The sequence below is a fragment of the Aethalodelphis obliquidens genome, unplaced genomic scaffold (assembly GCF_003676395.1).
Source record: "Aethalodelphis obliquidens isolate GAN/ISIS:26980383/991018 unplaced genomic scaffold, ASM367639v1 scaffold2, whole genome shotgun sequence".
NCBI classification, from domain to species: Eukaryota; Metazoa; Chordata; class Mammalia; order Artiodactyla; family Delphinidae; genus Aethalodelphis; species Aethalodelphis obliquidens.
The window spans coordinates 57,549,938-57,574,498 of NW_020837946.1; the positions used below are offsets into that span (position 1 = coordinate 57,549,938).

The window sequence follows — 24,561 nt, forward strand, 5'->3', positions numbered from 1 at the left end:
GAACTACTCTTAGTGACTCTTAAGTCCAAATGGAGAGGAAAGCAACATTCAGTGCTTCTGTTCGACTCTAGGCTCCCTTCCCGGAGTCCTATAGCTTCACGTCAAGGGCTCCAGACTCTCCGTTAACCCCGGAGGCGCCGGGGGAGAGATATATCCTCAAACGAACCCGATCCCCAGATGACCCTGGCTGGGTCCTTGTGTTCACGGAGCATCCTCCAGTGACTCTCCTTTCGAGTAACAGCTCCTCTCTGCGCCTCCACAAATCCCATTCAAGAAAAAACCGGGGACTTCGGCTAAAACGCACACCGCCCCGCCCCTCCCTGGCTCCAGGAGGCCGCCTCCCGGGCGGCCCAGGCGGCCCCCAGCACGGGGCAGGAGGGGCGCGCGCCCCCGGCGCCCGCGCGCGCCCGTTGCCATGGGAACGCACGGGGCTACGCCGCCCTAGGGGGAGACGGGAGGAGGCGCGGCGGCAGATCCTGTGGGAGACGCTATCGCAAGATGGCGTCTGCGAGGCCGCGGGATGCAGAGTAAGCGCGCCCCGCCGGGCGCTCTGCGAGACTGCTCCTCTCCCCGCCGCCGCCGCCGCCGCCACTGCGGCGCCGCCTCTCCTCCTGCCATTACGCCGCGGCCAAGCTTCCCCGCCTCGCAGGTACCGGCGCCCGCGCGCGCTCCGCGTAGTGCACAGATGGCAGCGACAAGTGCCGGCTCGCCGAGGGCTAGCGGGTCCCCCCTTGTCCGGGTGCGCCTGACAATAACGCGTAAATAACTTTTTCTTGCAGCGGTGCCCTGCCTCCCGGCCTGCAGCCTCCTCGCGCGCCAGCGCCCCCACCACGCCCCTCCGACTCCCCGCTCCCTCCGAGGTGTGAGCGCATCGGGCCGATGCGGTGATCTCCGGCCGGCCTGGGAGGAGCGCGTGGACCGGCGGGCGGCGGCGAGCAGTTGCCAAGCGCCTTTACAATGGCCCTGACCCTGTTTGGTAAGTGCAGCCCTTTGGCCGCGCCGCCGCAGGTGGGCCGCGCCGCGGGGCTCGAGGGCGGGGGCCGGGGCACCTGGGGAGGGGACGCCGCAGGCGGTGTCGGGCGCGGGCCGGGGCCGCGGACTTGGGCCGCTCGGGGCGCCGGGCTCGCTCCCTCGCGCCTCTCCCATTGTTTCCTCTCCAGGCAGGGCCGATGGGCGTGTGCTCCCCTTGCCAATTCTGGGCAGGGAGGCTCTGAGGTCCTGGGTGTTTTGTAAACGGAAGATTCTCTAAGATGCCAACTTGGGAGCGAAGTTAGCTGGTTGTTTCCAAACCTATGTTTCTCAAGTCTGTAAATAAAGGTCCTGGAAAGTTTATTCATTTTGAACAAGATGTCTGTGCATCCCAACCTCCCTGGAATTGTCAAATGCCTGTTGGATTTTGGGGGAATTTTTTGGACTCGGTATGTTCCTTTGGAAACAAGAATGAGTGGTGAATTTATTTTAATATTTGCTAAAATTGAAAATGTTGCTCTAACAAATAGAGTAGACAGAAGAAAGTTGGTACTGAAGATAAGTAGTCTCAGGTGAATAAGTAGTCTCAGGTGAATATCTTTGAGTATTTTACGAAAGTGTTATTTCTGTGGTGTAATTACTGTAACATTATTTCAGTGATTAAGACTTAAAGGTTTTTTTGTTTTGTTTTGTTTTTCCCCAGAGTCTGTAATGACAATGGGTTGGAAAGAAGGACTGAAAAAATTATTTTCTTTTACAGAAACAAACTGTGGTACTTACGTACTTTGCTTTAAGAAAACTCAATATGTGAAAATTTAGATGATCAAAGAATTCAGTTTTTCAAAGGAGGAAAGTCCAATGATATGTACCTGATAGCTACAAGGACAGTCTTAGTGAGTTACTCACAATATCAAGTTTCCAGTTATATTTTAATAATGTCATTTGATCAAGCACTTTACAGGCATCACATACCACAATGCTTTTTGATGTAAATACTTCAGAGTGAATTAATCTGCTGAAATTAAAGAATTACTTTTAGTTAACAATCTTATTTTTCAAATTAAATTTAGACCCAGAGAGGTTATTTCCCAAGGTCACATGGCCCTTTTGTGGCAAAACTGAGCCTAGGACATAGTCTGTCAGTCTTCAGTCTGGGACTATGCTTACTTGGCCCAAATACCCACAGTACTAGAAATGACATTTCTTATTTGGTGGTTCTCCATGAGTGTTTTAAAAATGTTTCTTCTTTCTCTGAAAGAAATAATAAAAATCTCTTGTTTTTCAATACCTTGTATCAAATATGCATTACTTAGTAGAAGCATTTCCTTACGTGTGGACTTTTTTGGTATAGAAGTTAAAAATGATGGCTTTACTAGTAGTTGATATTTTCTTTTGAAGAAGCATTTATCTTACATTGTTGTAGCTAATACATAGTAGTAAAATCTACTGCAGTAAATTCTCTTTAAAACTGTTTTTGACTTTCTTTCCTAAAGAGAGTCTGCATTTTCAAGGTTTGTTTTCAAAGATAAGATTTACGAATCAACGACTTTTAAAAGACTGACATTCTCGATGAATAAAACAGATAAATTGGGGAGACATGGAGTATGTGATGAGGCTCTTTTAAATGGATTCCTAAATTATTAAATCTTTAACTACTGAGGTAGAGGTGAGGAATGGAAGAGCATGGAATTTGACCTCTAGAAGAAGGTATAAGAAACCACTCCCACCCCTCAGGATGAATAAAATATCTTTAAAATTTTAAAGTCATCTTGTGGGAATATAGAATTTAGTTTGCAAAATCCAATTTGGTTACAATTTTTAAGAACATTCCTCTGTTGTAAAGCAAAGTATATCTGTGTGCAGAGGCTATTTTCTCAGTAATGATAGAGCAGCAGTTGATCTCAAAAGAGTGTGGCTGCACACCACTCATCAGTCATCTGAGATGTCGGTTAAAAATGTAGATTCCTTTGCCCATAGACCCACGGAATCTGCATTTTTATTTTTATTATTTTTATTCATTTTTTATTTATTATAACATCTTTATTGGAATATAATTGCTTTACAATGGTATATTAGTTTCTACTGTATAACAAAGTGAATCAGCTATACATATACATATATCCCCATATCTCTTCCCTCTTGTGTCTCCCTCCCTCCCTCCCTCACTGTCCCACCCCTCTAGGTGGTCACAAGACACTGAGCTAATCTCCCTGTGCTATGCAGCTATGTATATATGTCCATCCCACTCTCTCACTTCGTCCCAGCTTACCCTTCCCCCCCCCACCGTGTCCTCAAGTCCATTCTGTACGTCTGCGTCTTTATTCCTGTCCTGCCCCTAGGTTCTTCATAACTTTTTTTTTTTAGATTCCATATATATATGTTAGCATACGGTATTTGTTTTTCTCTGACTTACTTCACTCTGTATGACAGACACTAGGTCCATCCACCTCCCTACAAATAATTCAATTTCGTTTCTTTTTATGGCTGAGTAATATTCTGTTGTATATATGTGCCACATCTTTATCCATTCATCTGTTGGTGGACACTTACGTTGCTTCCATGTCCTGGCTATTGTAAATAGAGCAGCAATGAACATCTCTGTGTCATTCCAATTTTAGTATATGTGCTGCTGAAGTGAGCACGAATCTGCATTTTTAGAGGAAGGGGATTTTAAAGGAACTCCTCTGTGATTCTAAGGCCCATTCAAGTTTAAGGACTATTATATTAATGATAAATACTAGATTTGCTCAAACTTGCCCAGTTCAAAATAGCTTTTTGAATATGTTAAGAGCAGTCCCCAAGGACTGCTAGAAGAAATAGATTTTATTTTAGATATTACTATTTAACTAATTGGTCTTAGTCAGAAGTACCTCATATCCCTTCTTAATAACCAACCTAGAACCGAGGAACAATGAAATAAAGTTGTAAGAGCTGGTGAAGAGAAGGTAGGAACAAGAAACTAGACAGGTGTGACTTTTCAGCCATCAAGGTCAGAGCTCCATAGAGTTTCTACCTAAGCCTCCCCAAAGTAACCACTGCCAGAGCTGAGGAAAAAGCATCCTGTCGGGTCATCCCTTGGCAGGAGTTTCTGTCATTTATAGCTAAACAGAGCTCTGGTTTATAGCCCAGCCAACTGATGAGATTGGGAACTCAGTTGCACTTCAGCTAGGCTGGCTAAACCTGAATAACTCTCTTCTCCACCTGGGTAGAATTGCCTCTGACATTGCCCCTGCTCCCTGCCTTTTTTTCTTCTTACCATTTATTTACCGTCATCACTGCCATAGATCACTTCTAATATTTAGGATTACACTGTAATTTCTTACATTCTTTCCTCACACTTTTCTACTGCCATGGAAACCTTTCATTATGCTGCTCTTTTTGGCATCTTTCACTATCCTGACACACCTGCCTATGGGCATCTTGGCAGAGATCCTTTGGAGCAGTTAAATGGGAATGGAGTATTCTTTGTGGTACAGTTAGGAAATGTTCTGATTTCCATTACTGTCCTGGCATTAAAATGTATTTTTAAAAAGACAGCTGTATATTTTCAGTATGATTTATTTGACAAAAAGCTAATTTTATAGGGAACTCCCACTTGAATACACTCTCTGCTGAAATTTTAATTTTTCAGACGTTGCTCATCAAGGAATATGAGAGGGAGTTACCTAAGCAGCAGGGTGCTCCGATGGTGAGAGCCCAGCTACTTTTTTTTAGAATGTTTCATCTTTTCAGCTGTCATTAAAATCACCATCCTTATTTAAGTACTTGTGCATATTCCTTCTTTAACTGGTGTCAAAAAGTTAACATCTCAGCTTAAATTTTTTTTCTTTTAGTGTTTGCAGACTTGGCACTATGTAAGAGAGATAAAAGAATTATAGTTGTTATACCTCTGATAGTCACCATCTGTGTACAGTGTAAGAGGAATGTTGGTTATGCAGTCTTTTGAGGCACATCTGCCCCTGCAAATAACCATCCTACAAGCATTCTGATCTTTGAAGATAGGAGATAGTGATATGTGTAATTACAAACATTTGACACAGTTGTCAAGAAGAGTTTCAGTTTCTTTTAGATCAGTGTTTTTCAACCTTTTTTTAAAATCACCCTCTGTAAGAAGCCTTTTAGACATTTTTTCTTAATTGTTCTCTCCATGAGACTCTGTTTATGGACTGTATGTTTGTCTGCTTTATGCATAAAAAGAGTCAAGTTTTTTGACTCCCAGAAGCTAAGTTTTGCTCCCTTGAGGGCAGTCTTACCCCCATTGAGAATACATGTTTTAGACTAATCTAAAGCAATCATAAGATAGTTAGGCAGAAAAATACTGTTTGGTTGTGCTTTATATGTCATATAATAATAGTTCTGAAGGAATGACTTAAGGACAGTAAGCTATATGTTTTTCACCAGATTGATTTAACTTCAGTATTAGCAGTTTGGTCCATCTTTTTTTTTTTTTTTTTTTTTTTTTTGCGGTACACGGCCTCTCACTGTTGTGGCCTCTCCCGTTGCGGAGCACAGGCTCCGGACACACAGTCTCCGGACGCACAGGCTCAGTGGCCATGGCTCACGGGCCCAGCCGCTCCGTGGCATGTGGGATCTTCCCGGACCCGGGCACGAACCCATGTCCCCTGCATCGGCAGGCGGACTCTCAACCACTGCGCCACCATGGAAGCCCAGTTTGGTTCATCTTGAGAGCAGCCGTGACACAGAGTTCCTTGCTGAGGCTGGGGTTTGTGTGCAGCTTTTCTCAAAAGTCCCTCTAGTAATGATAATATCCTTTGATATGGGTAATTGATGTTTTCTCAATCTTATAAAGTATCAGTAACAGCACCTTTAAAGAACTTTTTATCTGCAATATATAATCTAAAAGAAGTCAGTGAACTTGCTTTGCAAACCCGATGAAAGACAAATTCTCGAGTCTGGCCTTAACAACCAATTACCGGTCATAAGTCATTCTTACATAGAAAATGATTCCCATAAACTTTGATTTTTTTATTAATATCCTACTGTACTTAAAAAACAGAGTAGGAGAAACTAAGAAAACAGAATGATGTAACCATATTTTATACTGAAAACTGATATTAAAAAAGAATCATGTCTGTCAAAATAAAGTTACAAATATACATTCCTAATTTAGCTCCTTATATTTAAAAAGCAGGATGAGTACTTTGTGAACATACTAAAACCACTGCTTTGTGTACTCTAAAAGGGTGAATTTTATGGTATGTGGTTTCATCTCAATATAAGATTGTATTAATAAAATGATGGGGGAGGGTAGGAAATCAGGTTGAATAGAAGGAAAATTTACTTCACTTAAACTGTAAAAACAGAAAATACTATTTTTATTTATTTTTAATTTGTTGTTATTGTTGTTGAGTAACAGCTAATTTGTTCAGGATATAAGGTGATCACTTTTGTTCCAGCATCTTCTTTTGCACAGAATCTTGCACACATTAGGCAGTCAAAAGATACTTGCCAAATTGAATTAATGCTTCTCTTGTAACTTTCTATATTATATTCAAAACCATAAAATAATGTCTGACGCCAAACTGTTAGATTAAAAGAGCCAGACACCATGGATTGCAAATAGAAAAAACTTCATTCAGAAAATACTATTTTTAAAAGAGTGGTTTTACAACAGGAAGCTTTAGAACTCTCCATGTTTTTAGAAAGTTTTTTTTTTTATTTTTATTCCCCAAGGAACAAATAACAAACTTAAAAATTGATACATTAAGATACCCCTACCTGTTTTGAATGGTTGTTTTAAATTTAGAAAAGCAAGCACTTCTTGGAAAGACTTATTGCCAGACAATGGAGTAGTTTGGGGAAGAAGGGAAGATGAGTCAGGCCAGGCCTGCCGCCAGCAGCTTGGTGGCGTGGGACCACCTCATTGTGTTTCATCCAGCTGTGCTGAAAGTGGTTCCTTTCCCTTTCCACTGGGACTTTTTACCTTTGGATTTCATTGGACCTTGTATATTTCATGGTGTAAAGCAAGCAGAAAAAGGATGTTGTCCAAGAAACATGATCTCCACTGGAATAGATTTTTATGACCACAAACTTGACATTTCAGAAACGGAATGTGTCCTCTTTAAACTGCTAATCTTTCCTGATTTTCCCATTTCTGCGATTAACACATAGCTTCAGCCTTTATTCTTTCTGTCATATACTTTTTATACAGAATGTTGTTTTTCAGCTCCTTAATGGCTGTGAGATTACTTTGTCAGAGATGATTTTAGGATTTGAAGTAGCTTGTAATAGGTGGGACAGACAACAGGTATGTGGATAGATGTGCATTTGAGGGTTATGTAAACATCTGCCTGACTGAAATATTTCCCCTGCAGGCCTTTTATGGCGAGTGAATTTTACACCATTATATTAAAATTAAAGCATGTTTTTTTAGCCTATTACCTGTAAAGAATAACATGCTAAATATAGATACTTATCTTCATATAGCATGGAAGAATGATTTTAATTTATGGACTGAAGATCTTAAAGTAGTAAGACAAACAAGTGATTTGACCGAGGGAGCTACACTGTAAGAGAAAAGAAAGTGGTGGAAGTGTTTGTTTGGAGGGTGGGGCACTACTAAGAGGGACGTGTGTTGTAGGTGGTGGTGTAATAAGCAAAGCAGTATAGAAGCTCAGGACATCTGGGGTGAGGGCGAAGGAGTGGATGATAGAGTGGGAAAAGGAAGCAGAAACAAGAAGCCTGCTCTTTCATAATTTTCCTAAGGAGTAGCTGTGTAGCCTGGGGTGTGTTTTCCTATTTAGTGATTCGTTTACTCATCTGTTTGATGAATCGAGGGCCTAATATGTGCGAGGTATATATTAGTTCCTGTCCTCAAGGAACTTATATATGCAGTGGATGGTGACAGAGAAAAATGTATAATGTGCCAGGGGGCTAATGCTGTGAAGAAAAATGAAGCAGGGTGAAGAGGATGGGGCTAGCTATGCAGCAGAGTGGTCAGGGAAGGCCTCACAGCAAAGGTGGATTTTGAGCAGAGACTAGAAGGAAGTAAGAGAAAGAGTCCTGTGAAAATGGGGAATCACCTCGTGGAACAGGATTTAAGGCAGGGATGTGCTCAACAGTTTTGAGAAACAGGAAGAAGGGCAACGTGGCTGGAGCAGAGTGAGCTGGGGAAGTGCTAGGAGGTGAAGGCAAAGAGACACCTGGGGGAGGAGGAGTGTTGGGGTCACAGATTATGTAGGGCTCTGTCCGTAAAGCATGGTAAGGACTTCAGATTTTACTCTGAGTGAGATGGGAAGCTCGTGGAGGATACTTCCGTAGCATGAAGTGCAGAGGAAAGGGCTTCGATTTTGGAGTAAGAGAGCTACGTTCAGTCCTTTCTCTGCCAAGTGTCAGCTCTAAATCCTAGTCTCATTTTCCTTATTTGTAAACAGGGGCTATTAATTCCCTTAACACGGTGGTTGAAGATACATAGTAGCTAATATTGTTACTAATATTATTATGATAACTATTAGTAAAGATCCAAGATACCAACAGAGTTTCTCTGTTTTTTTCACAAGTCTGTTGACCCACTTGAAAAAGTGGTTCTGCAATATTTCTGTTTGTATGTGTGGCTAAATATATGTCACATGCCACTGTAGACTTTGTCTGAGAATGCTCTGGTAGAGATCTGGTTCAGGGAGGTACAGGGAAGAGCAGAGAGATTTCTGATAGTGCTGGGCACTTGGTACTTTCTAGTGCACTCTGAAAATGTAAAAAATACACTGGCCAAGGCTTACTTCTCTCTTGGGAGGTAATCCAGAATATAGTCAGGTCTAGCCCCAGCCCCCATGACACTTAAAGTATATCAAGGACTGTGAGCTCAATGGCTGGCACATAGAGGTGCTCAATCCAAGTTTATTGAGTGAATAAGTGAATGAGCGAAGAATAAACATGTGACAGTGGACTGTCACTCTATACACTTATCCTGTGAACAACCTTGAATCAGTTTAAACACTTATCTTTTTTCTTCCTCTATTATTTTGGGTTATTCTTGCTTATTGTATTAGCGTCCATAATTGGAAACTCAAACCTGCCTCTTAGAAATTTATTAGTCTAGCAATTCACTTCCCTACCTGAAATCCTCCAGCGAGTACCCATCACCATTAAGATTAAGTCCAAATTCCCTAGTTTGCATATAAGGCTGTCAAGATAGGACTGCTGCTGGGAGTTCCCTGGTGGCCTAGTGGTTAGGATTCCGGGCTTTCACTGCGGTGGCCTGCGTTCAATCCCAACCACAAGCCACTCAGTGAGGCCACAAAAAAAGGTAGGACTGCTGCTTACCTACTTATTTGGCCTCATATCTTATCCCCTCCTCAGAGGCTGTGCTTCAGGCATGCTGAAGGACTTGAAGTCTCCAGAAGGGACTGTACCCAACGTGGCTTTGGCATCATTGCTCAAGCCCTTCCTTGCCCCACTCCCCTCTACACATCTCGCAAAACTCAGCTTGAATAGTCATCTCTCCTATGTGGTCTTTGTGAGTTAGTTACACCTTTTCTGCATCCATAGTGCTGTATATATGTCTCTGCCCTGCCACTTTTCATGTGGTGATATAATGGTTAGTTTATATTGTCCTGTCTTCCCCATTAGGTGAAGTTCTTTAATGGGAAAGCTATGGATTTCTTTCTGTCCTTAACAACTGCCACTGTGATGCAGCCACTCAAGAGCTAAACAATAAAGGTTTCAATGAATGTATGATGTCACAGTAGTCTACTGTATTCCTTAAATTTGGAAGTTAATTTTAAGGCCCAAATCCGTATGGTATATGATACACACTCTCTATTTTTCATAATTCTTTTGTTCATTTCTTCATTTTTAAAAAACTTTGGTAAATGTGCCATCATACCATCCCTTGGTTCCATGCTCTAATATGGAGCCCCAGCTGGAAGCTCGCAGAGGCTTGAATAAAACGGGAGCAGATTCTTTGAGGTTTAAATATAGTATTACTAAGCACCCGCAGATGTTTCTAAATTATTTGGTATAATTAGATAACAAATTCCGCTTCATTAAACTATTGTTCCTTTTCATTTCAGTATTACAAAGGAATTGCACATAAATTAGCTTGGTTTGTTTGTGCTTTACCCTCACAGTAGCGAAGGTAATCAAATTGAATAGGAATTCAGTATGCAAATGGCTAACTTAACCTTTTAGAGGTCAGAAAATAAAAACAATATAATCCTTCTCTCATAATAATAAATTTGTGTGCTACATGAGCATTCCTATTAGTTTTCGTATATTCATTAGAAGAGCAGATATAAGCAACAGTTTCAGCATTCATATTTTTAAGTGGAAAGAAAAGGAAAATTTTACTTATTAACACCTCTCATTGTTCCAGAAAGAATCTGAGGTGGTTTCCAAAAAGATACAATGCAAGAGGATTAAAAACAGTTAAGCGTGGGAATTCGTTTTTCTCTGTCTTGTATCATTAGTTCCTTCCTCTCCCCTGAATCCTGGATCGTTTCCCTCTGATTACAGCCATGCTTTCCTATTCTATATGAGGGCGTTAGAACCCTCTCATGCCATCCTGAGTTATTAGTGGCCCTCTTCTTACCAGAGGTTTGTTGAAATGGCATTCTGTATACACCCCCCCCTCTACACTCTCTCTCCTCAGCCACCATATTTTATCATTATTGGTTATGAGACATTTGTGAATGTCATTAATCTCTAGTGAAAAAAAGATTGACAACTGTGAAAGGAGAAACTTTTCTGACGTTTGTTGAAACAAGGAAGACTTTCTTCAAGACTATTGCAATAGGTGTCAAGACTATCACAATAGGAGAGAGAGATCAGGCTTAACTCCAAATATAAGAACAAGTGGGGATTTATAGTCAAGGAGCAGATTGGTGGGGGGGTGATCAGTGGATGGAAAATTACTAAGAGGAGACAAGGATGGGGGAGTTCTTGTTAAACTGACCTAACAGGATTCTTGCTGAGGGCAGGCCAGGTGGTCAAATATCAAGGGCCGGGGGTGAGGATTTTTTTTTAAATTAATTAATTAATTAATTTATGGCTGTGTTGGGTCTTCGTTACCGTGCATAGGCTTTCTCTAGTCTAGCCCTCTCTTTGTGTTGAGTGGAGGCTACTTTGCGTTGCGGTGAGAGGTACTCTCATTATGGTGGCTTCTCTAGTTGTGGAACATGGGCTCTAGAGTGCAGGCTCAGTAGTTGTGGTGCATGGGCTTAGTTGCTCCGTGGCATGTGGGATTTTCCTGGACCAGGGCTCGAACCTGTGTCCCCTCCATTGGCAGGCAGATTCTTAACCACTGCGCCACCAGGGAAGTCCCGGGGTGGGGGGGGGGTGAGGAATTTGATTAGGTATCAGGAGGGATCAGGTATCAAAGGTGTGGGATTCTTTCTAAAGTGACTTAGAATTGCTAAAACTGGGCAGTGCAGGCCTGGCAAGGCCAGGGGTCAAGGTTGAGCCCTTTAGAAATGGGATTAGAGGAGCCTAACTAAAGTTTGGTCAAGAAGAGCCTCCATTCTGCTTCTGTTTGGAAGTGCTTTATCAGTTCATAGCCAGTAGACAGTGGCTTCTCCATTGTTGTCATGTTTGATCTTTTTGCACTATTTGCTATTTTTGATTGCCTCTTTCTTCTTGAAACTTTTTTCTCGTCTTTCAGACATTGTATTCTCTAGCTATTCTTTTCTTCCCTTTCACTGTTCCTCAGTTCTCTCTTGTTCGCTCCCCTGTTACTGCTTTTCAGGAATGGACCTTCCTTTCTCACTTGGGAATATATAGGCTTCAGCAGTGAGTACTGTGTGGGTGATTCCCAAGTCTCCATCTCCACCTCTGCCCTTCCATGCCCTCCAAATCGCTATCAGGATTTCCTGCGGACATTTCTGACTCCACACATTTCCAGCCCCAAATCCTTAGCTTTTGTCCTTCTGTCCTCCCTCCCCTTGCCTCTAGTACCCAGTCAGCTGCTAACTCTTGCAGCTTGATCTCTGCAATAGCTTCCGTTCTGTTCCTTTCTCTTATTTCCAGCTCTTGCTCTGCCTTTCGTTTCAGTACCGCAATCCATACCCTCCGCCTCCTGCCACCCATTCAGAAGGAATCCCTTCATCTTCTGAATTCTTTATCATTTTATCCATGAATCTCCTGTGACATTTGTCAATGTGTTCCTCTCACAGTAGTAATGTATCTTTATCATATGTTTTCTAGGCTGATGGTTCCTATAAGGGAAGAGTCATTCTCATTTCTGTACTTGGCACATGTGCTTCACATATAGCAGGTGCTCAAAAAATATTTAAGTGAATAAAAGAGTTATTAAACCACAGTACTTCCATAGTTGAACAGTTTCCAGGGTAGAAATATAAAGCATTCTCTAATTTTTTCTATAACTTTATAATACTTTAAACAAGTTAACAATAGTAAGCATATCTCAAAATCTCTCATATATTGTTTTTGTTGTCTGATGATCTTATTTTCAGTCTTTAAAGGAAGAAATGCATATATTCCTGCAGTATTGATACATGTCAAGGGCAGATATGTCATTTACTTTGTGATTGGTTGCTTTTGTTAGCTTGACTTTTTCCAAAAGTTTCTGGTGAAATTCTGGTTGAATTTATACTGCTTTTTATTCTGTAGAAATCCTCTTAATCCTGGAGAAGGGGCACTAAACAGTAGATACTACACACACAGGGCTTGTTAATTTAGGTTGTTTTGCTGGTCCCTTTAATGTTGCATTGTGTCCAGTATTCACCTGAAAACAGAATACTCTCCCTCCTTGTGGAGAGACCGTGCTAAAAGTAAGAGAAATGATGGGTTCTCCTGATTTCATACACGTTCTCTGCTCTTTTCGACTTTCTCAGGCCATTAGCAAGGAGATGGTGAAGAGCCCTGCCTTGTTCAAGCTCCCTTTCAGGACTCGGTGGGTTAGCCAAGTTCATAGGACATTTGTATATTAGTCCGCCATTTGGAAACTGGCTTATGAAGTGTTTCTAAAGTTGCTGAATAGAAGTCACTAAGCAGTGGACCAAAAAGCTAATGCTAGTGATTGTTTTTCAGAGTGTGCTGAAACCCAGAAAGAAAGATGAAGTCTGTGGTTTATAGAACATTTCATGTATTGACAGTAATACTTCATTTAATTGTGAAAATTTTTTTTATGAAAATGATTTTGCCACTCCTATAAGTTGCTTTTGGTGAGCCTACCTATTTAAGTCTTTGGATGACATTTGTTAATATTCTCAGATTTAGATGTTATAAAAATGCTCATTATATATGTGTGCAAAATATGTAGTTAAAGATGAGAGCCATAAAAGCAAAGTTCGTGTGTTTTTTCTTCATTATAACGTTGAAAAGTGAACCAGAGACTTTTAAGTTATATTCTTTGAATGAGAAATGATTCTCAACTTGCCAGTTCACTCTTTTAGTTGAACTTAAAAGGATAAATTATTTCTAAAGAACAAGAAAAAAGAACAAGATGGATTAATTATACAGTAATAAAAAGAAAGGAGGAAACAGACGTTGCTCTACAGTAGGGAGACTTGCAGAATACTTCGAGGCCTGTCATCCTGAATTTTCCAGACAGATGGCTCTGCAGTTCTCTGGAGAGACAAGAACCTCTTTCTTGGGCTGCCCCTGCCCCACCTGCTGTTCTGCGTCTCTCCAGACAGAGGAGCTCTTGCTCTCTCTTTTTTCTCAATCTTTCACACAACCTGGGGAAGGATGGGAGGGAAGGAGCAGTGATTGCACATGCAGATCCCTTGTTTCTCTGGGGTGAGACCTCATTCAGCTCCAGGTGCCTTTTGACTTCACTCCTCTAATCAAAACTTTTCTCCTTTCATCTTGTTTTTCAGTTATCATAATTGACCTTAGGGAAAACAGAGGCATTTGAAAACTTAAAAATGATATTTTGAAGTAATTTTCACTTAATCAAAAGTTAATAAAAGTCTCTACAGAAAATATCCAACGTTTCAGGTCCTGTAATAAGCTATTTTCCGTTACCAGGAGAAGAAGGAACATTAACGTATGCTACGTGTATTAATGTTAGATAATTTGCAAAAGATCTGTCCCAAGTAGTCTTTTTCATTAGTAAGGTTACATTTAAAATAAATGGGCACTTTTTTTTTTTTTAACCAGGAAATGAGAGAGATCTTAACAAATGTAAACTACAACTCTTTGATGAAATAAATTAAAAAAAATTTTATTTTATATTGAAGTATAGTTAGTTGATTAACAATGTTGTGTTAGTTCCAGGTGTACAGCAGAGTGATTCACTTATACATATACATGTATCTATTCTTTTTCAAATTATTTTCCCATTTAGGTTATTACAGAATACTGAGCAGAGGGATAGATTGGGAGTTTGGGATTGACATGTACACAGTGCTATATTTAAAATAGGTAACCACAAGGACCTACTGTATAGCACAGGGAACTCTGCTCAAAATGGGCACTTTTAATATGTTGCTTACTATGTATTTTCAGCCGCCATAATTAGATGGCAAGGTACAATTTTTATTTATTTTAAAATTTAAACAGAAGGCTTATGGAAATACAATTAAGCTCCATTTAATTAATAATCCCCTAGATTGAGAGATCAAGAATTTATAATATCTAAATTTTTTTTATTGAGAAAATGCAGCCACTTTTAATAATAAATTCTCTCAATCAGCACTTTTTCAAACTTACGTTATGATTTTAAGGCAGACTTAGAAATGGTAATATAAACTGAAATGAGTGAAGTCTACCACTTTAAACTCTCATGTTCTATATTTCCGATCTATTTCCTTAAGTTATATCCATCTGAAACTTTTTCCTAATTATAAAAATACACTGTTAATGCTGAAAACTTGAATGAACTGGTATATTTAACACTGTATTATCATTTTACGTACTCTTTTCTAAAGAAAGCAAACCAAAGATGAAATTCAATAGTCTTCACGTTTTATTTTCCAGTGCCTTATTATAAAAAGATGCATAGCTCCTGAGAAAGCTGCTGTAGAAATAATGTTATCTATCATATTGTCACAAGGCAACTAAAATATTATGGTAGTTATGTTGTAAATAGTCATTTATAAAACTCTAATAAGAAAAAAGTCATTGTGGTGGGCCAAAGAAAACATATTTTGGGGTTGGTGGTGAGGCAACTCTAGGCCACTATGTAAATTTAGAATATTAATATTTCATCTTTAATATTATATGAAAAAATAAAACGATGCTGTTTCTAAAGTCTAAAGAGGATCATATGAGCATGACCCGGGGGCATCTTCACATACTATGTACCTTAACTCCTAACTCAACTTGTAAACTTTTGCTTATAAGACACACACACAGCGGATCTATGGATGTATCTATTTACTAGTTCCACTAAACTTTAGAATTCTTGTTAACTTTTGCGATTAGTTTTTATAAACAACAAAAGGCGTCTATTTTGCAAGGTACTATCCTAAGACTATTTGCTACATTACAAAATTAGGAGAATTATTCTAACTTCTCCACTGACTAAATGCTCGTAAAATTCCTTTGGTATATAAGATTCTCAGGCTTCACAATTGCATAATATATCTTACCAGCCTAACTCCTGAGGTTGCTCTTAAGATCAAATGTGATGGTTTTGCTATAAATATTCCAAGTGCTTTAGAAGAAGAATCATAAATTCACAAATGTACTTCATTACAGTTATTGGTATTTGGGCCCTGGAAAACTGAATACTTTGATTTAAATTAAAGTAACATTTTGAATATTGAGAACATTGTATTGAATATTAGAATGATTTGCTTCTGGAACTGTACTGATGAATAGAGTGAAAACATTTTCTAGGGAGTCCACAAGATGGCGCTTGCCAATCTGTTTCCTTGGTTTTTCCTTATCTTAAGGAAATTTGGCAACAATTTAAGAAGGAATATCTAAATATTAATGTATTTTAAATGCTAAAGCTTAGATTTCCAGAAAGCTTGACTCCTTAAAATTGATGAGCTTCAATTTAACGTTTTGAAAAGTGCTCATTTCTAATATCGGAACTAAGAGTCTTTGCTAAAGTTTAAGCTTATTTTGAAAACACACTGGGATCTGTATAATACAAGGGCTGCCTCCGTTCACCTCTATTTTTATTCACACCTATTTTTAAAGAATATGTGATTCTTTAATATGTGATTTGTGAGACATCTAGTCTAGACATCTTAAGCGATTGATGTTTATAAGGACCTGGCCAGTAGTAATTGTTCTAAAATAAACAGGAAGGTGTAGTTGGAATATAGTTTAGAATTTCTAATTATGAATGAGATTTAATAAGTGGAACAGTAATGAAGGGTAACAGGAATCCACCCAGTCATAATATGGATTACATTAGGCTTCATTTTTACTCTTGTGCCTTTAGCATTTAATTAATACTGTTTTACTTGTTTACTGTTTACATTAACATTGTTAGGGAAGGGAATCGTATTAAAATTATGTTGGGGTTGGTAAGGGAAGTTTTATATTTGTTTATTGTTTTGTGAAATCCTGTGCATAATTTCAAAGAAAAGAGCTATATTCATAAAAAACTTAAGACAAGAAAGTATATCCAGTAAAATTTAGAGCAAATTAGGTTTTAGGTCTGTAGCATTCCATAAGTCTGATTTTTTTTTTAGCCTCATCAGAAAAGTAGTCAATAGAATCAGAAGAGTCGTCAGTAGGATCAAAGGCCTGTCATGAAATAAGAACAGTAAAAGGAATTTTCTGTTGAAAACGAGGTCAAACTTGGAAAATCTAAATTAAAGCTTACAATCAAATATTTTAGATGATTGGGAAAGTAGTCATTTTTCACCATTCTTATGAAGGTTTGTGGAAAAAGAATCTTGTATATATGGAGAAAGAATCACTAAGGGTTTCTTTTCAAAAACAATTATCATAAGTGCTGGCTGCTAAGCTTGCATAATGAATGTGTTCCGTGGGTAGGCTGCACATTGAGACCATTCCTTTGTCAGCTTTCCCTTTCCTATATCAAGGCTTCAGTGTTCGGTTTCAGGTTGCCATCATTTACATCATACTGTTTTGCACAGGATCTCCTTTAAAAAGGCTTATATAACACAATCTCTTTAAAATTCAGTAGTTTTCATTGAATTTACGTAAACATTGAATCTAAGCTAAATTAGTTTCTGAGCTAAGGGGCTTCCTGAGAAACGTTGGTCAGAGAAATGTAACACGGGAACAGATGTAGGGGATGTACACATAGCGCACAGGGCTGATTCATCCATTGGCATCTTTGAATGCTGAGATCTTAAGATTTCATTTTTAAAATGCTTAGATTGTTTTTCCATTGATAAAATGAAGATTGTGCTTTCAAGTGTGCCTGTTTCCACGTTTTTTCCTAGAATTCTAAAAAAGTTCTGAAAAAAAATCAAGCAATAAAATTCCTTTCTTTATGTCTTTAAATTCACAGTCCACATTTGAGACCAAGTGAAAATGAAATAGCTCAAACTGAAATGTGTTCTTTGTGGGTCTTTCCCATCACATCTTTAGAAAATGTAGACATGGATATAATTGTCAAGGAAAGGATTTGTCTTTTCAGTTGGTTGACTGATGGACTTTTTTTTTTGTTTCTAGAACACATGAGTTCTAAAGCTTGATTTAGACTTAGATACATTTTACTCATTTCTTCTTCTAATCTCTTAACAGTGACCTGTTAAATTTGAGATTTTTGGCCCTGAGATTTTTTGGCCCATGACAAACACTATTTGAGATAATTATTGCACCCTCTGATCAAGTTGTACTTTATCAGTAGAACTACTGACGTTATCCTAATAACAGTGGAACTGTAAAGGAGCCATATTTATTTATTCCCTAAGGATTATTTTTCATTTTAAAGTGTCATATACATACAGAAAAATGTACAATACATAAGCATATTTAAGTAAAATACACAAATATCAATAAATAAAAATAGTAAAATATAGATGTCATAAGCTTGATGAATTATTACAAAGTGAACATACCTGTGTAACGACTACTCAGGTCAAGAAATACAACATTGCCAGCATCTTAGATAGTCCCCTTTGGAACCCTTCCTAATCGCTGTCCCCTCCAGCCTCCCCAAAGTTTATTACTATTCCAATGTCTAACACTATAGATTTAATTTTGCCCGTTTTTTTTTTTTTTTTAACAGCATTTTTTCTTTTTGGTGGTGAGGATGAAATGCTTTTTCATACTAGAGTCTTTAGTAGAGTCCAATTCAACCTGGTAAAATGCTTCTGAATCTCATAGAAGGGGAGGGAATTGTGTACGTGGGGAAACACTGTATTTTTAAAATACATTTTAAATTATAAATTTAAAAAATGAACATGGTATTTCCTGGTATATAACTATCTATTTTAAATTTATTTATTTATTTTTGACTGTGTTGGGTCTTAGTTTCTGTACGAGGGCTTTCTCCAGTTGCAGCGAGCGTGGGCCACTCTTCATCGCGGTGCGCGGGCCTCTCACTGTCACGGCCTCTCTTGTTGCGGAGCACAGGCTCCAGACGCGCAGGCTCAGTAGTTGTGGCTCACGGGCCCAGTTGCTCCGCGGCATGTGGGATCCTCCCAGACCAGGGCTCGAACCCGTGTCCCCTGCATTGGCAGGGAGATTCCCAACCACTGCGCCACCAGGGAAGCCCACTATCTATTTTAAATTGCTAAAAGATGTCAATGGCAGGTGAAGGTATGTGCCGTTGCCAGCAGAAAAAGGGACCTACAGTAACACAACCTCACATTTGTTTTTCACACTTGCTGCCAAAGGCAGAGGAGAATAAATAGGTGGGGTTAGGGATTGCTGGGGGACATTTGAGGGTCATAAACTGATATAACCATAAGCGTGGCATTTCTTTGAACTCAGAAAAAATTATTTATTACTGCTTTGCTTAGTTAATGGACAGAGTGCTGATGAACTGAGATGTCACTTTTGGAAAACTGCGTTGAATTAAGGAGTGTCGGACTCATAAATTCTTTAACACAAATGGGAAGAATTTTTTTTATTACTTTGGGAGATATGTTCAGGCAGTCATAGAAAAGATGCTGAATAGCCTGGGCAGTGTTTTTGTACTTCACTTAGTGGGAGTTTCAGTAGGTGTGACCTTATTGAGAAGTTAAATTGCTTTGTCATATGAAAATATTTGTTAAAGGGACGTTTTCAGTGACAAAAGATAATGGTCCTGTGAATGATACAGTAGCTTCTGCAGTGCTTTATAGCCTTGGTGCTGAGAATCTTCACATAATTTTACCTGTCTTCTTTTTAGCCCAGTCTCTTAGATATATGCCTGTGGAATTTTTTTTTTTTTTTTTTTTTTCCAGTACGCCAGCCTCTCACTGTTGCGGCCTCTCCCGTTGCAGAGCACAGGCTCCAGACGCGCAGGCTCAGCGGCCGTGGCTCACGGGCCCAGCCGCTCCGTGGCACGTGGGATCTCTTCCCAGACCGGGGCACGAACCCGTGTCCCCTGCATCGGCAGGCGGACTCTCAACCACTGCGCCACCAGGGAAGCCCCACCTGTGGAATTTTTTAGTTTATCTCAGAACTCTTGCTTTATCATCACTTTGCAAAATGACATGTCTACATAGATGTTATTATTATAAATATATGAACAAAGGCCAAATTATTAGAATTCTTATCCAACTTGAAGTTAAAGAGCCAGGTTAGCTTCCTCAGCCAGTTGCTTAAACAGATCTTAGAGCACATTAAGAGGCATCATTGGATGATGGCACCTTTCTCCAATTGGGTCCCTCCTCTTGCCGGATGTGGATTAACCTATATCCAAGGTGCAAAATTTGGCCAAATTTCACATTCCAAGATGATTCTCAAACCAACCTGTATGGAAGTTTTAAGCTTTTTTTCAATTTGCAAATTAGTTTGAAGTCGAGCTGCTTACTTTACTGTTCCCACCTAGGACGTGTCTTCTTTTTAGTTGCAAAATATATTTGGGGCTTTTCCTTCAAATTTTACATGATTACAAATCACTGGAAGAGTGATAATTTCATTACAGGTATTTCTTATATAAAAAATATAGGGGCTTCCCTGGTGGCGCAGTGGTTGAGAGTCTGCCTGCCGATGCAGGGGACACGGGTTCGTGCCCTGGTCCGGGAAGATCCCACATGCCGCGGAGCGGCTGGGCCCGTGAGCCATGGCCGCTGAGCCTGCGCGTCTGGAGCCTGTGCTCCGCAACGGGAGAGGCCACAACAGTGAGAGGCCCGCGTACCGCAAAAAAAAAAAAAAAAAAGAAAAAAAAATATATAAAGGCTTAGGTTCATTTGCTAGTTCACAACAGTTAACCCATTAAAAAAATAATTATTTTAGTACATGATATGCTTTTTGGATGATGACTGCTAATTGTTACTGATTCATTAGTTGTGGTTGAGGAAAAACAGCATCCTAATCACTTTTAGAAAACCAGGTATACCTCATGTGAATTTCTTTTTTTTTAAATCATTTGTACTTTCCAATGTACTTTAAGCTTGATTATTCAGCCCTTTTCTTTTAAACCAATGATGCATGCTCCCATTTGGAAACAGTTTTAAAATCATAATAAATAAAGGCTGTAAAATTTCACATGGAAAGAACACGACATCAGGTATTTTTATGTTATGGAGACTCATAATGTCAGAAGAAACAGAACTAAATGTAGTGCTTACAAATGTGATCAAATACAACTACAGCAGGAAATTTAACTGATATGTGGGGGGTTGTGGCCTTTTTTTTTTTTTGCATATCAAGTAAATAAGCAAACAAACCAAACATTTGTTCCTAGGGTGAAAGTTTTTTTTCCTTCTAAATCTTGATGTTGGATGTTTCTCCCTTCTGGGTGAAATGAAGATTGCAGAAGTTGTGTTGGTCAGTGTTACTAGCCTGTCTTTTTCTCAGAGCATTAGCTAAAAAGCATTAACTTTTATTAAGTGTATTTAGACTTGACAATAAGAATAATGTCCTAATAACATAAAAGTTATGTTATGCTAGTAACAGCCAACAGTTCGAGTTTTGTTTTTTATTTTTTTGAGTAGAAGCATTTCTACTCTTAGGGCTTTCATAACTTCCCCATCCCAGAGGAAAGCGTGAGTCAGCTGGTAATACAAAAATTCCAGAATTTTAAATCTTGGCATAAAATTGCTGTGAAAGGATGCGCCATGTTAATCCTGTGTGCATCCTAAGTGTTGCTTTGTACCCCTTGGGCTACAGGTGGCCAGAGCCTGCCACTAGACAGGTTTCCTGGGTTGACTGTAGGAAAAAAGGAATGGAAGACTGAGATTCTGGCTTGAGTGATATTATTAGGTTGATCTTGCCTTCTTTTAACTTAAATACTTAGTTTATAATCCACAAAACCTCCCATTGCTCATGAGTATTTTATCAAATGAAATAATTACTGTGTGTATCAGGAACAAGTTATTATAGTTGATAATAATACCTCTCATTTTTCTACATCACTTAATAATTTTGTTTCCAAAGCTCTTTCTCTTTCATTGTAACTCCACTGAATCCTCTGTGAAATGTGCTGTGGGTGTTCATAAAATTTAGTAAATGGCAAAGTCTGGGCTTGAAATTGGCTCTCCTGGTATCCATTAGCAACTCTATTCTAGCATTTCTCATACTGCTTTATGATTTTTGTAATGTCTTTCTTCAGCCCTCAACTATGGAATTCTCAAGTACAGGGACAGTGTCTTACGCCTGTTTATTTCTATATAACGAAGTCCAAGGTCCCATCGATAGTTGGTACTTGATACATGTTTGGTGGGTGGATGAATAGATGAGATTTTATCTGATGGTAATATAGATTTTCATCTTTGGAGTCACTAAAAGTTTACATACCATGTTGATTTCCAGGGTATTTTGAAAACATTTTATTGTTGTAGCCAGTCTGTAAGGATAGGAGATATTATTCTGGAAACAGTTTCGAATTAATGTGTATCATTAACTACATTTCCCACTAGCTAGAATTTATTTGAGATATATTTGAAATCTAGACTCTTTATTGTATTTTGGCAAATGCAAATGCAAGAAGAACCAGAGGTAATGATAAACTAGCACTAATTAGAGATGTATTTGAAGCCTGGAATTAGCATTTACAAAATGGTATGTGTCCTCATGTGGTGCAGTGGGAAGTATGAATCATCATCTATGTAGTAGGCTTGCAGAAATGTTTAATCTGAATCAAGGCTGGCTTCATGGGGATGTGACCCATGTGGTCACACAGGATTTGCGGTCAGAAAAACCTTGTTTTTAGTTTAATGTTCCGCTGTTGCCATGTTGAAATTCTTAATAACTTTTTAACAAGGGACTTGAAAATTATGTAGCAGGTCCTGACCTGAATCATGGGGAAATAATCACAGAAATACAGAATGTCAAAATTCTGTAAGAAAAATTCTCCTGATTTTTTTTTTAATGTCATTGTCATGGAAGCTTTTTTTTTTTTTTCTCTTTTCTTCCTTTGCGGTACACGGGCCTCTCACTGTTGTGGCCTCTCCTGTTGTGGGGCACAGGCTCCGGACGCACAGGCTCAGCGGCCATGGCTCATGGGCCTAGCCGCTTCGCGGCATGTGGGATCCTCCCGGACCCGTGTCCCCTGCATCGGCAGGCGAACTCCCAACCACTGCGCCACCAGGGAAGCCCCCATGGAAGCTTTTTAAAAAGGTAGAGGAGCAGGAAATGTTCTCAGTTAAAGAATACTAAGGAGAGATGGCAACCAAATGTGGTGCATGAACCTTCATTGCATCCTGCATCAAAAAAACAAAACAAAACAAAAGGACATTTTCCACATAATTGGGGATATTTGATAGCATGTTTAACCCTAGATATACCATGAGGGTCCTTTTTTACTCGCTATTGATTTTTGAATTTCTTTTTTGAGCAGTTCTAACTATTTGTGATAGCTAATTTTTTAAATAGAACAGTATCTTGCAATTATCATATAGTTTGTTTCTTTATAAATCTAAGGTACATTAAGGGATTTTTATGTTCTTACTTTTCCTGTATCTTGAAACGTTTTGCCACTTCATCATTCTGGGAATTATTTCATTATTATCAGTTATTCCCAGTTATGCTAAAAGAAAAAAACTAAAATAATAAGAAAACAGAAGAATGCTGCAGTTGTGAAATACATGATCTCTATTTTGTCATCCTTCAGTTTTCTTATTGCATTGTCCAAAGTATTGAAACTGAGCAGGACCCTGCAGGGCCCTCCTGGGTACAAAAGCCCCTCTTTGTCCCCCATTTCTTATTTGTAGAAAAAGGCTTTAGTCTCCTAGGCCTTCCCAGAGTTCCAACGAGCAGACTGAAGCAATTACTAATTAGAGAAGTGATGGAATGCAGGAACAAAGGAAAAGCAGAGTCCTAGTTCCTTCTCAAAGGGTATACACAACAATCTGACACATATCTTTGAGTTGTTCTGCATAGATTAAGACTCCTACCCAGGTGGAGGATGGTGACTACATGCTAACCACAAGCACTAGACCCCAGACTGGTTGGAACCAGAGGTTGATGATTAGGATTCTGGAAACATCATCTTGTAACCTCACCACCAACCAGTCAGAAGAAAGTCCACAAGCAGCAGCCCTCACCCCAAATACTGCCTTTAAAAAAAAGCCTTCCCTGAAAGCCACTGGGGAGTTTAGGCCTTTTGAACACTAGCTGCCTGTTCTCCTTGCTTGGTGCCCTGCAATAAACGCTGTGCTTTCCTTCACCACGACCCAGTGTCAGTAGACTGGCTTTGCTGTGTGGCAGGAGAGTGGACCCAAGTTTAGTTAGGTAACAGTATTGCATCATCTTCAAGAAGGTATAAAAGAAGCTCAGAGACACTATCTTTGTAGTTGGTTTTATTAAAATTTCATTGCACACATTTCATTGAACACAGTTGAAAGTTTAGATATTTTATTTTCAGCCTATAATGGCAAAGATTTTTCAAAATCTTTTTATTTTGCCAGAGGAAGACGTATCACAATTATTAGATAAATCAGAAGATGAACAGATAAAAGCACTCTAGACTCTAATGATGACAGTTAAATTTATCATACAGAAGAAGTCTCAATATAAATCATTAGATGATGATAGGTACAGGGTCAGCGAGCTGGCTTACCTCCTGTTTTCATAAGTGAAGTTTTATTGAAAGCCATGCCCCCTCATGTACATATTGTCTATGTCTACTTTCCCACTATAATGGCAGAGGTAACTAGTTGAGAGAGGTGGTTTGGCTTGTAAAGCGTAAAATACTTACTGACTCCTTACAGAAAAACTTTGCCAGCTAATGTCTTAGGTGAAGTTTCTCAACCTCAGAAGCTGACAGTGAACAATTTGTCTAAGGAAAAAAGGGAATAATGTATTTAAATTCAGTTAGTCATTCAACAGGAAGGATTTCATGGCATCATATTTTGCAGCAAGAATCTGGACCATCTTATTTTACTAATTTTAAAATAATTGACATTATTTTTCCATCTTTCATGATGTTTTTGTACCAAAATATGACTGATACAGTTCTTAAGTGGACAAATGCCAAAGGCAGGTATGTTTACAGAAGTGACAGGCAGGAAATAGGTGACGTAGAAGTGAACAAATTTATTGGCTTGGCCATTTTAATTAGTTTCTGTAAACCTAAAAATGAAAATGTTTTGCAATTATGGAGCAAAGAAGATGGCTGTCCTCTCTTTGACAAAATGTATG

At 39.2% G+C, this 24,561-nt stretch overlaps 1 protein-coding gene across 2 annotated transcripts in view; it reads left to right on the top strand.

Annotated features, from left to right (window-relative positions):
• Window positions 1-445: 445 nt before the first annotated feature.
• CHN1 (chimerin 1) overlaps window positions 446-24,561 on the top strand; it is a 177,062-nt gene continuing 152,946 nt past the window's right edge. Inside the window, exons 1-2 of one of the 2 annotated variants that reach the window (XM_027127799.1) lie at window positions 446-649; window positions 780-976. In XM_027127799.1, coding sequence (XP_026983600.1) covers window positions 958-976 — 19 coding nt within the window. In that variant the 5' untranslated portion in view covers window positions 446-649; window positions 780-957. The remainder of the gene's footprint in view (window positions 650-779; window positions 977-24,561) is intronic. The other variant, XM_027127789.1, reaches the window with a different exon arrangement.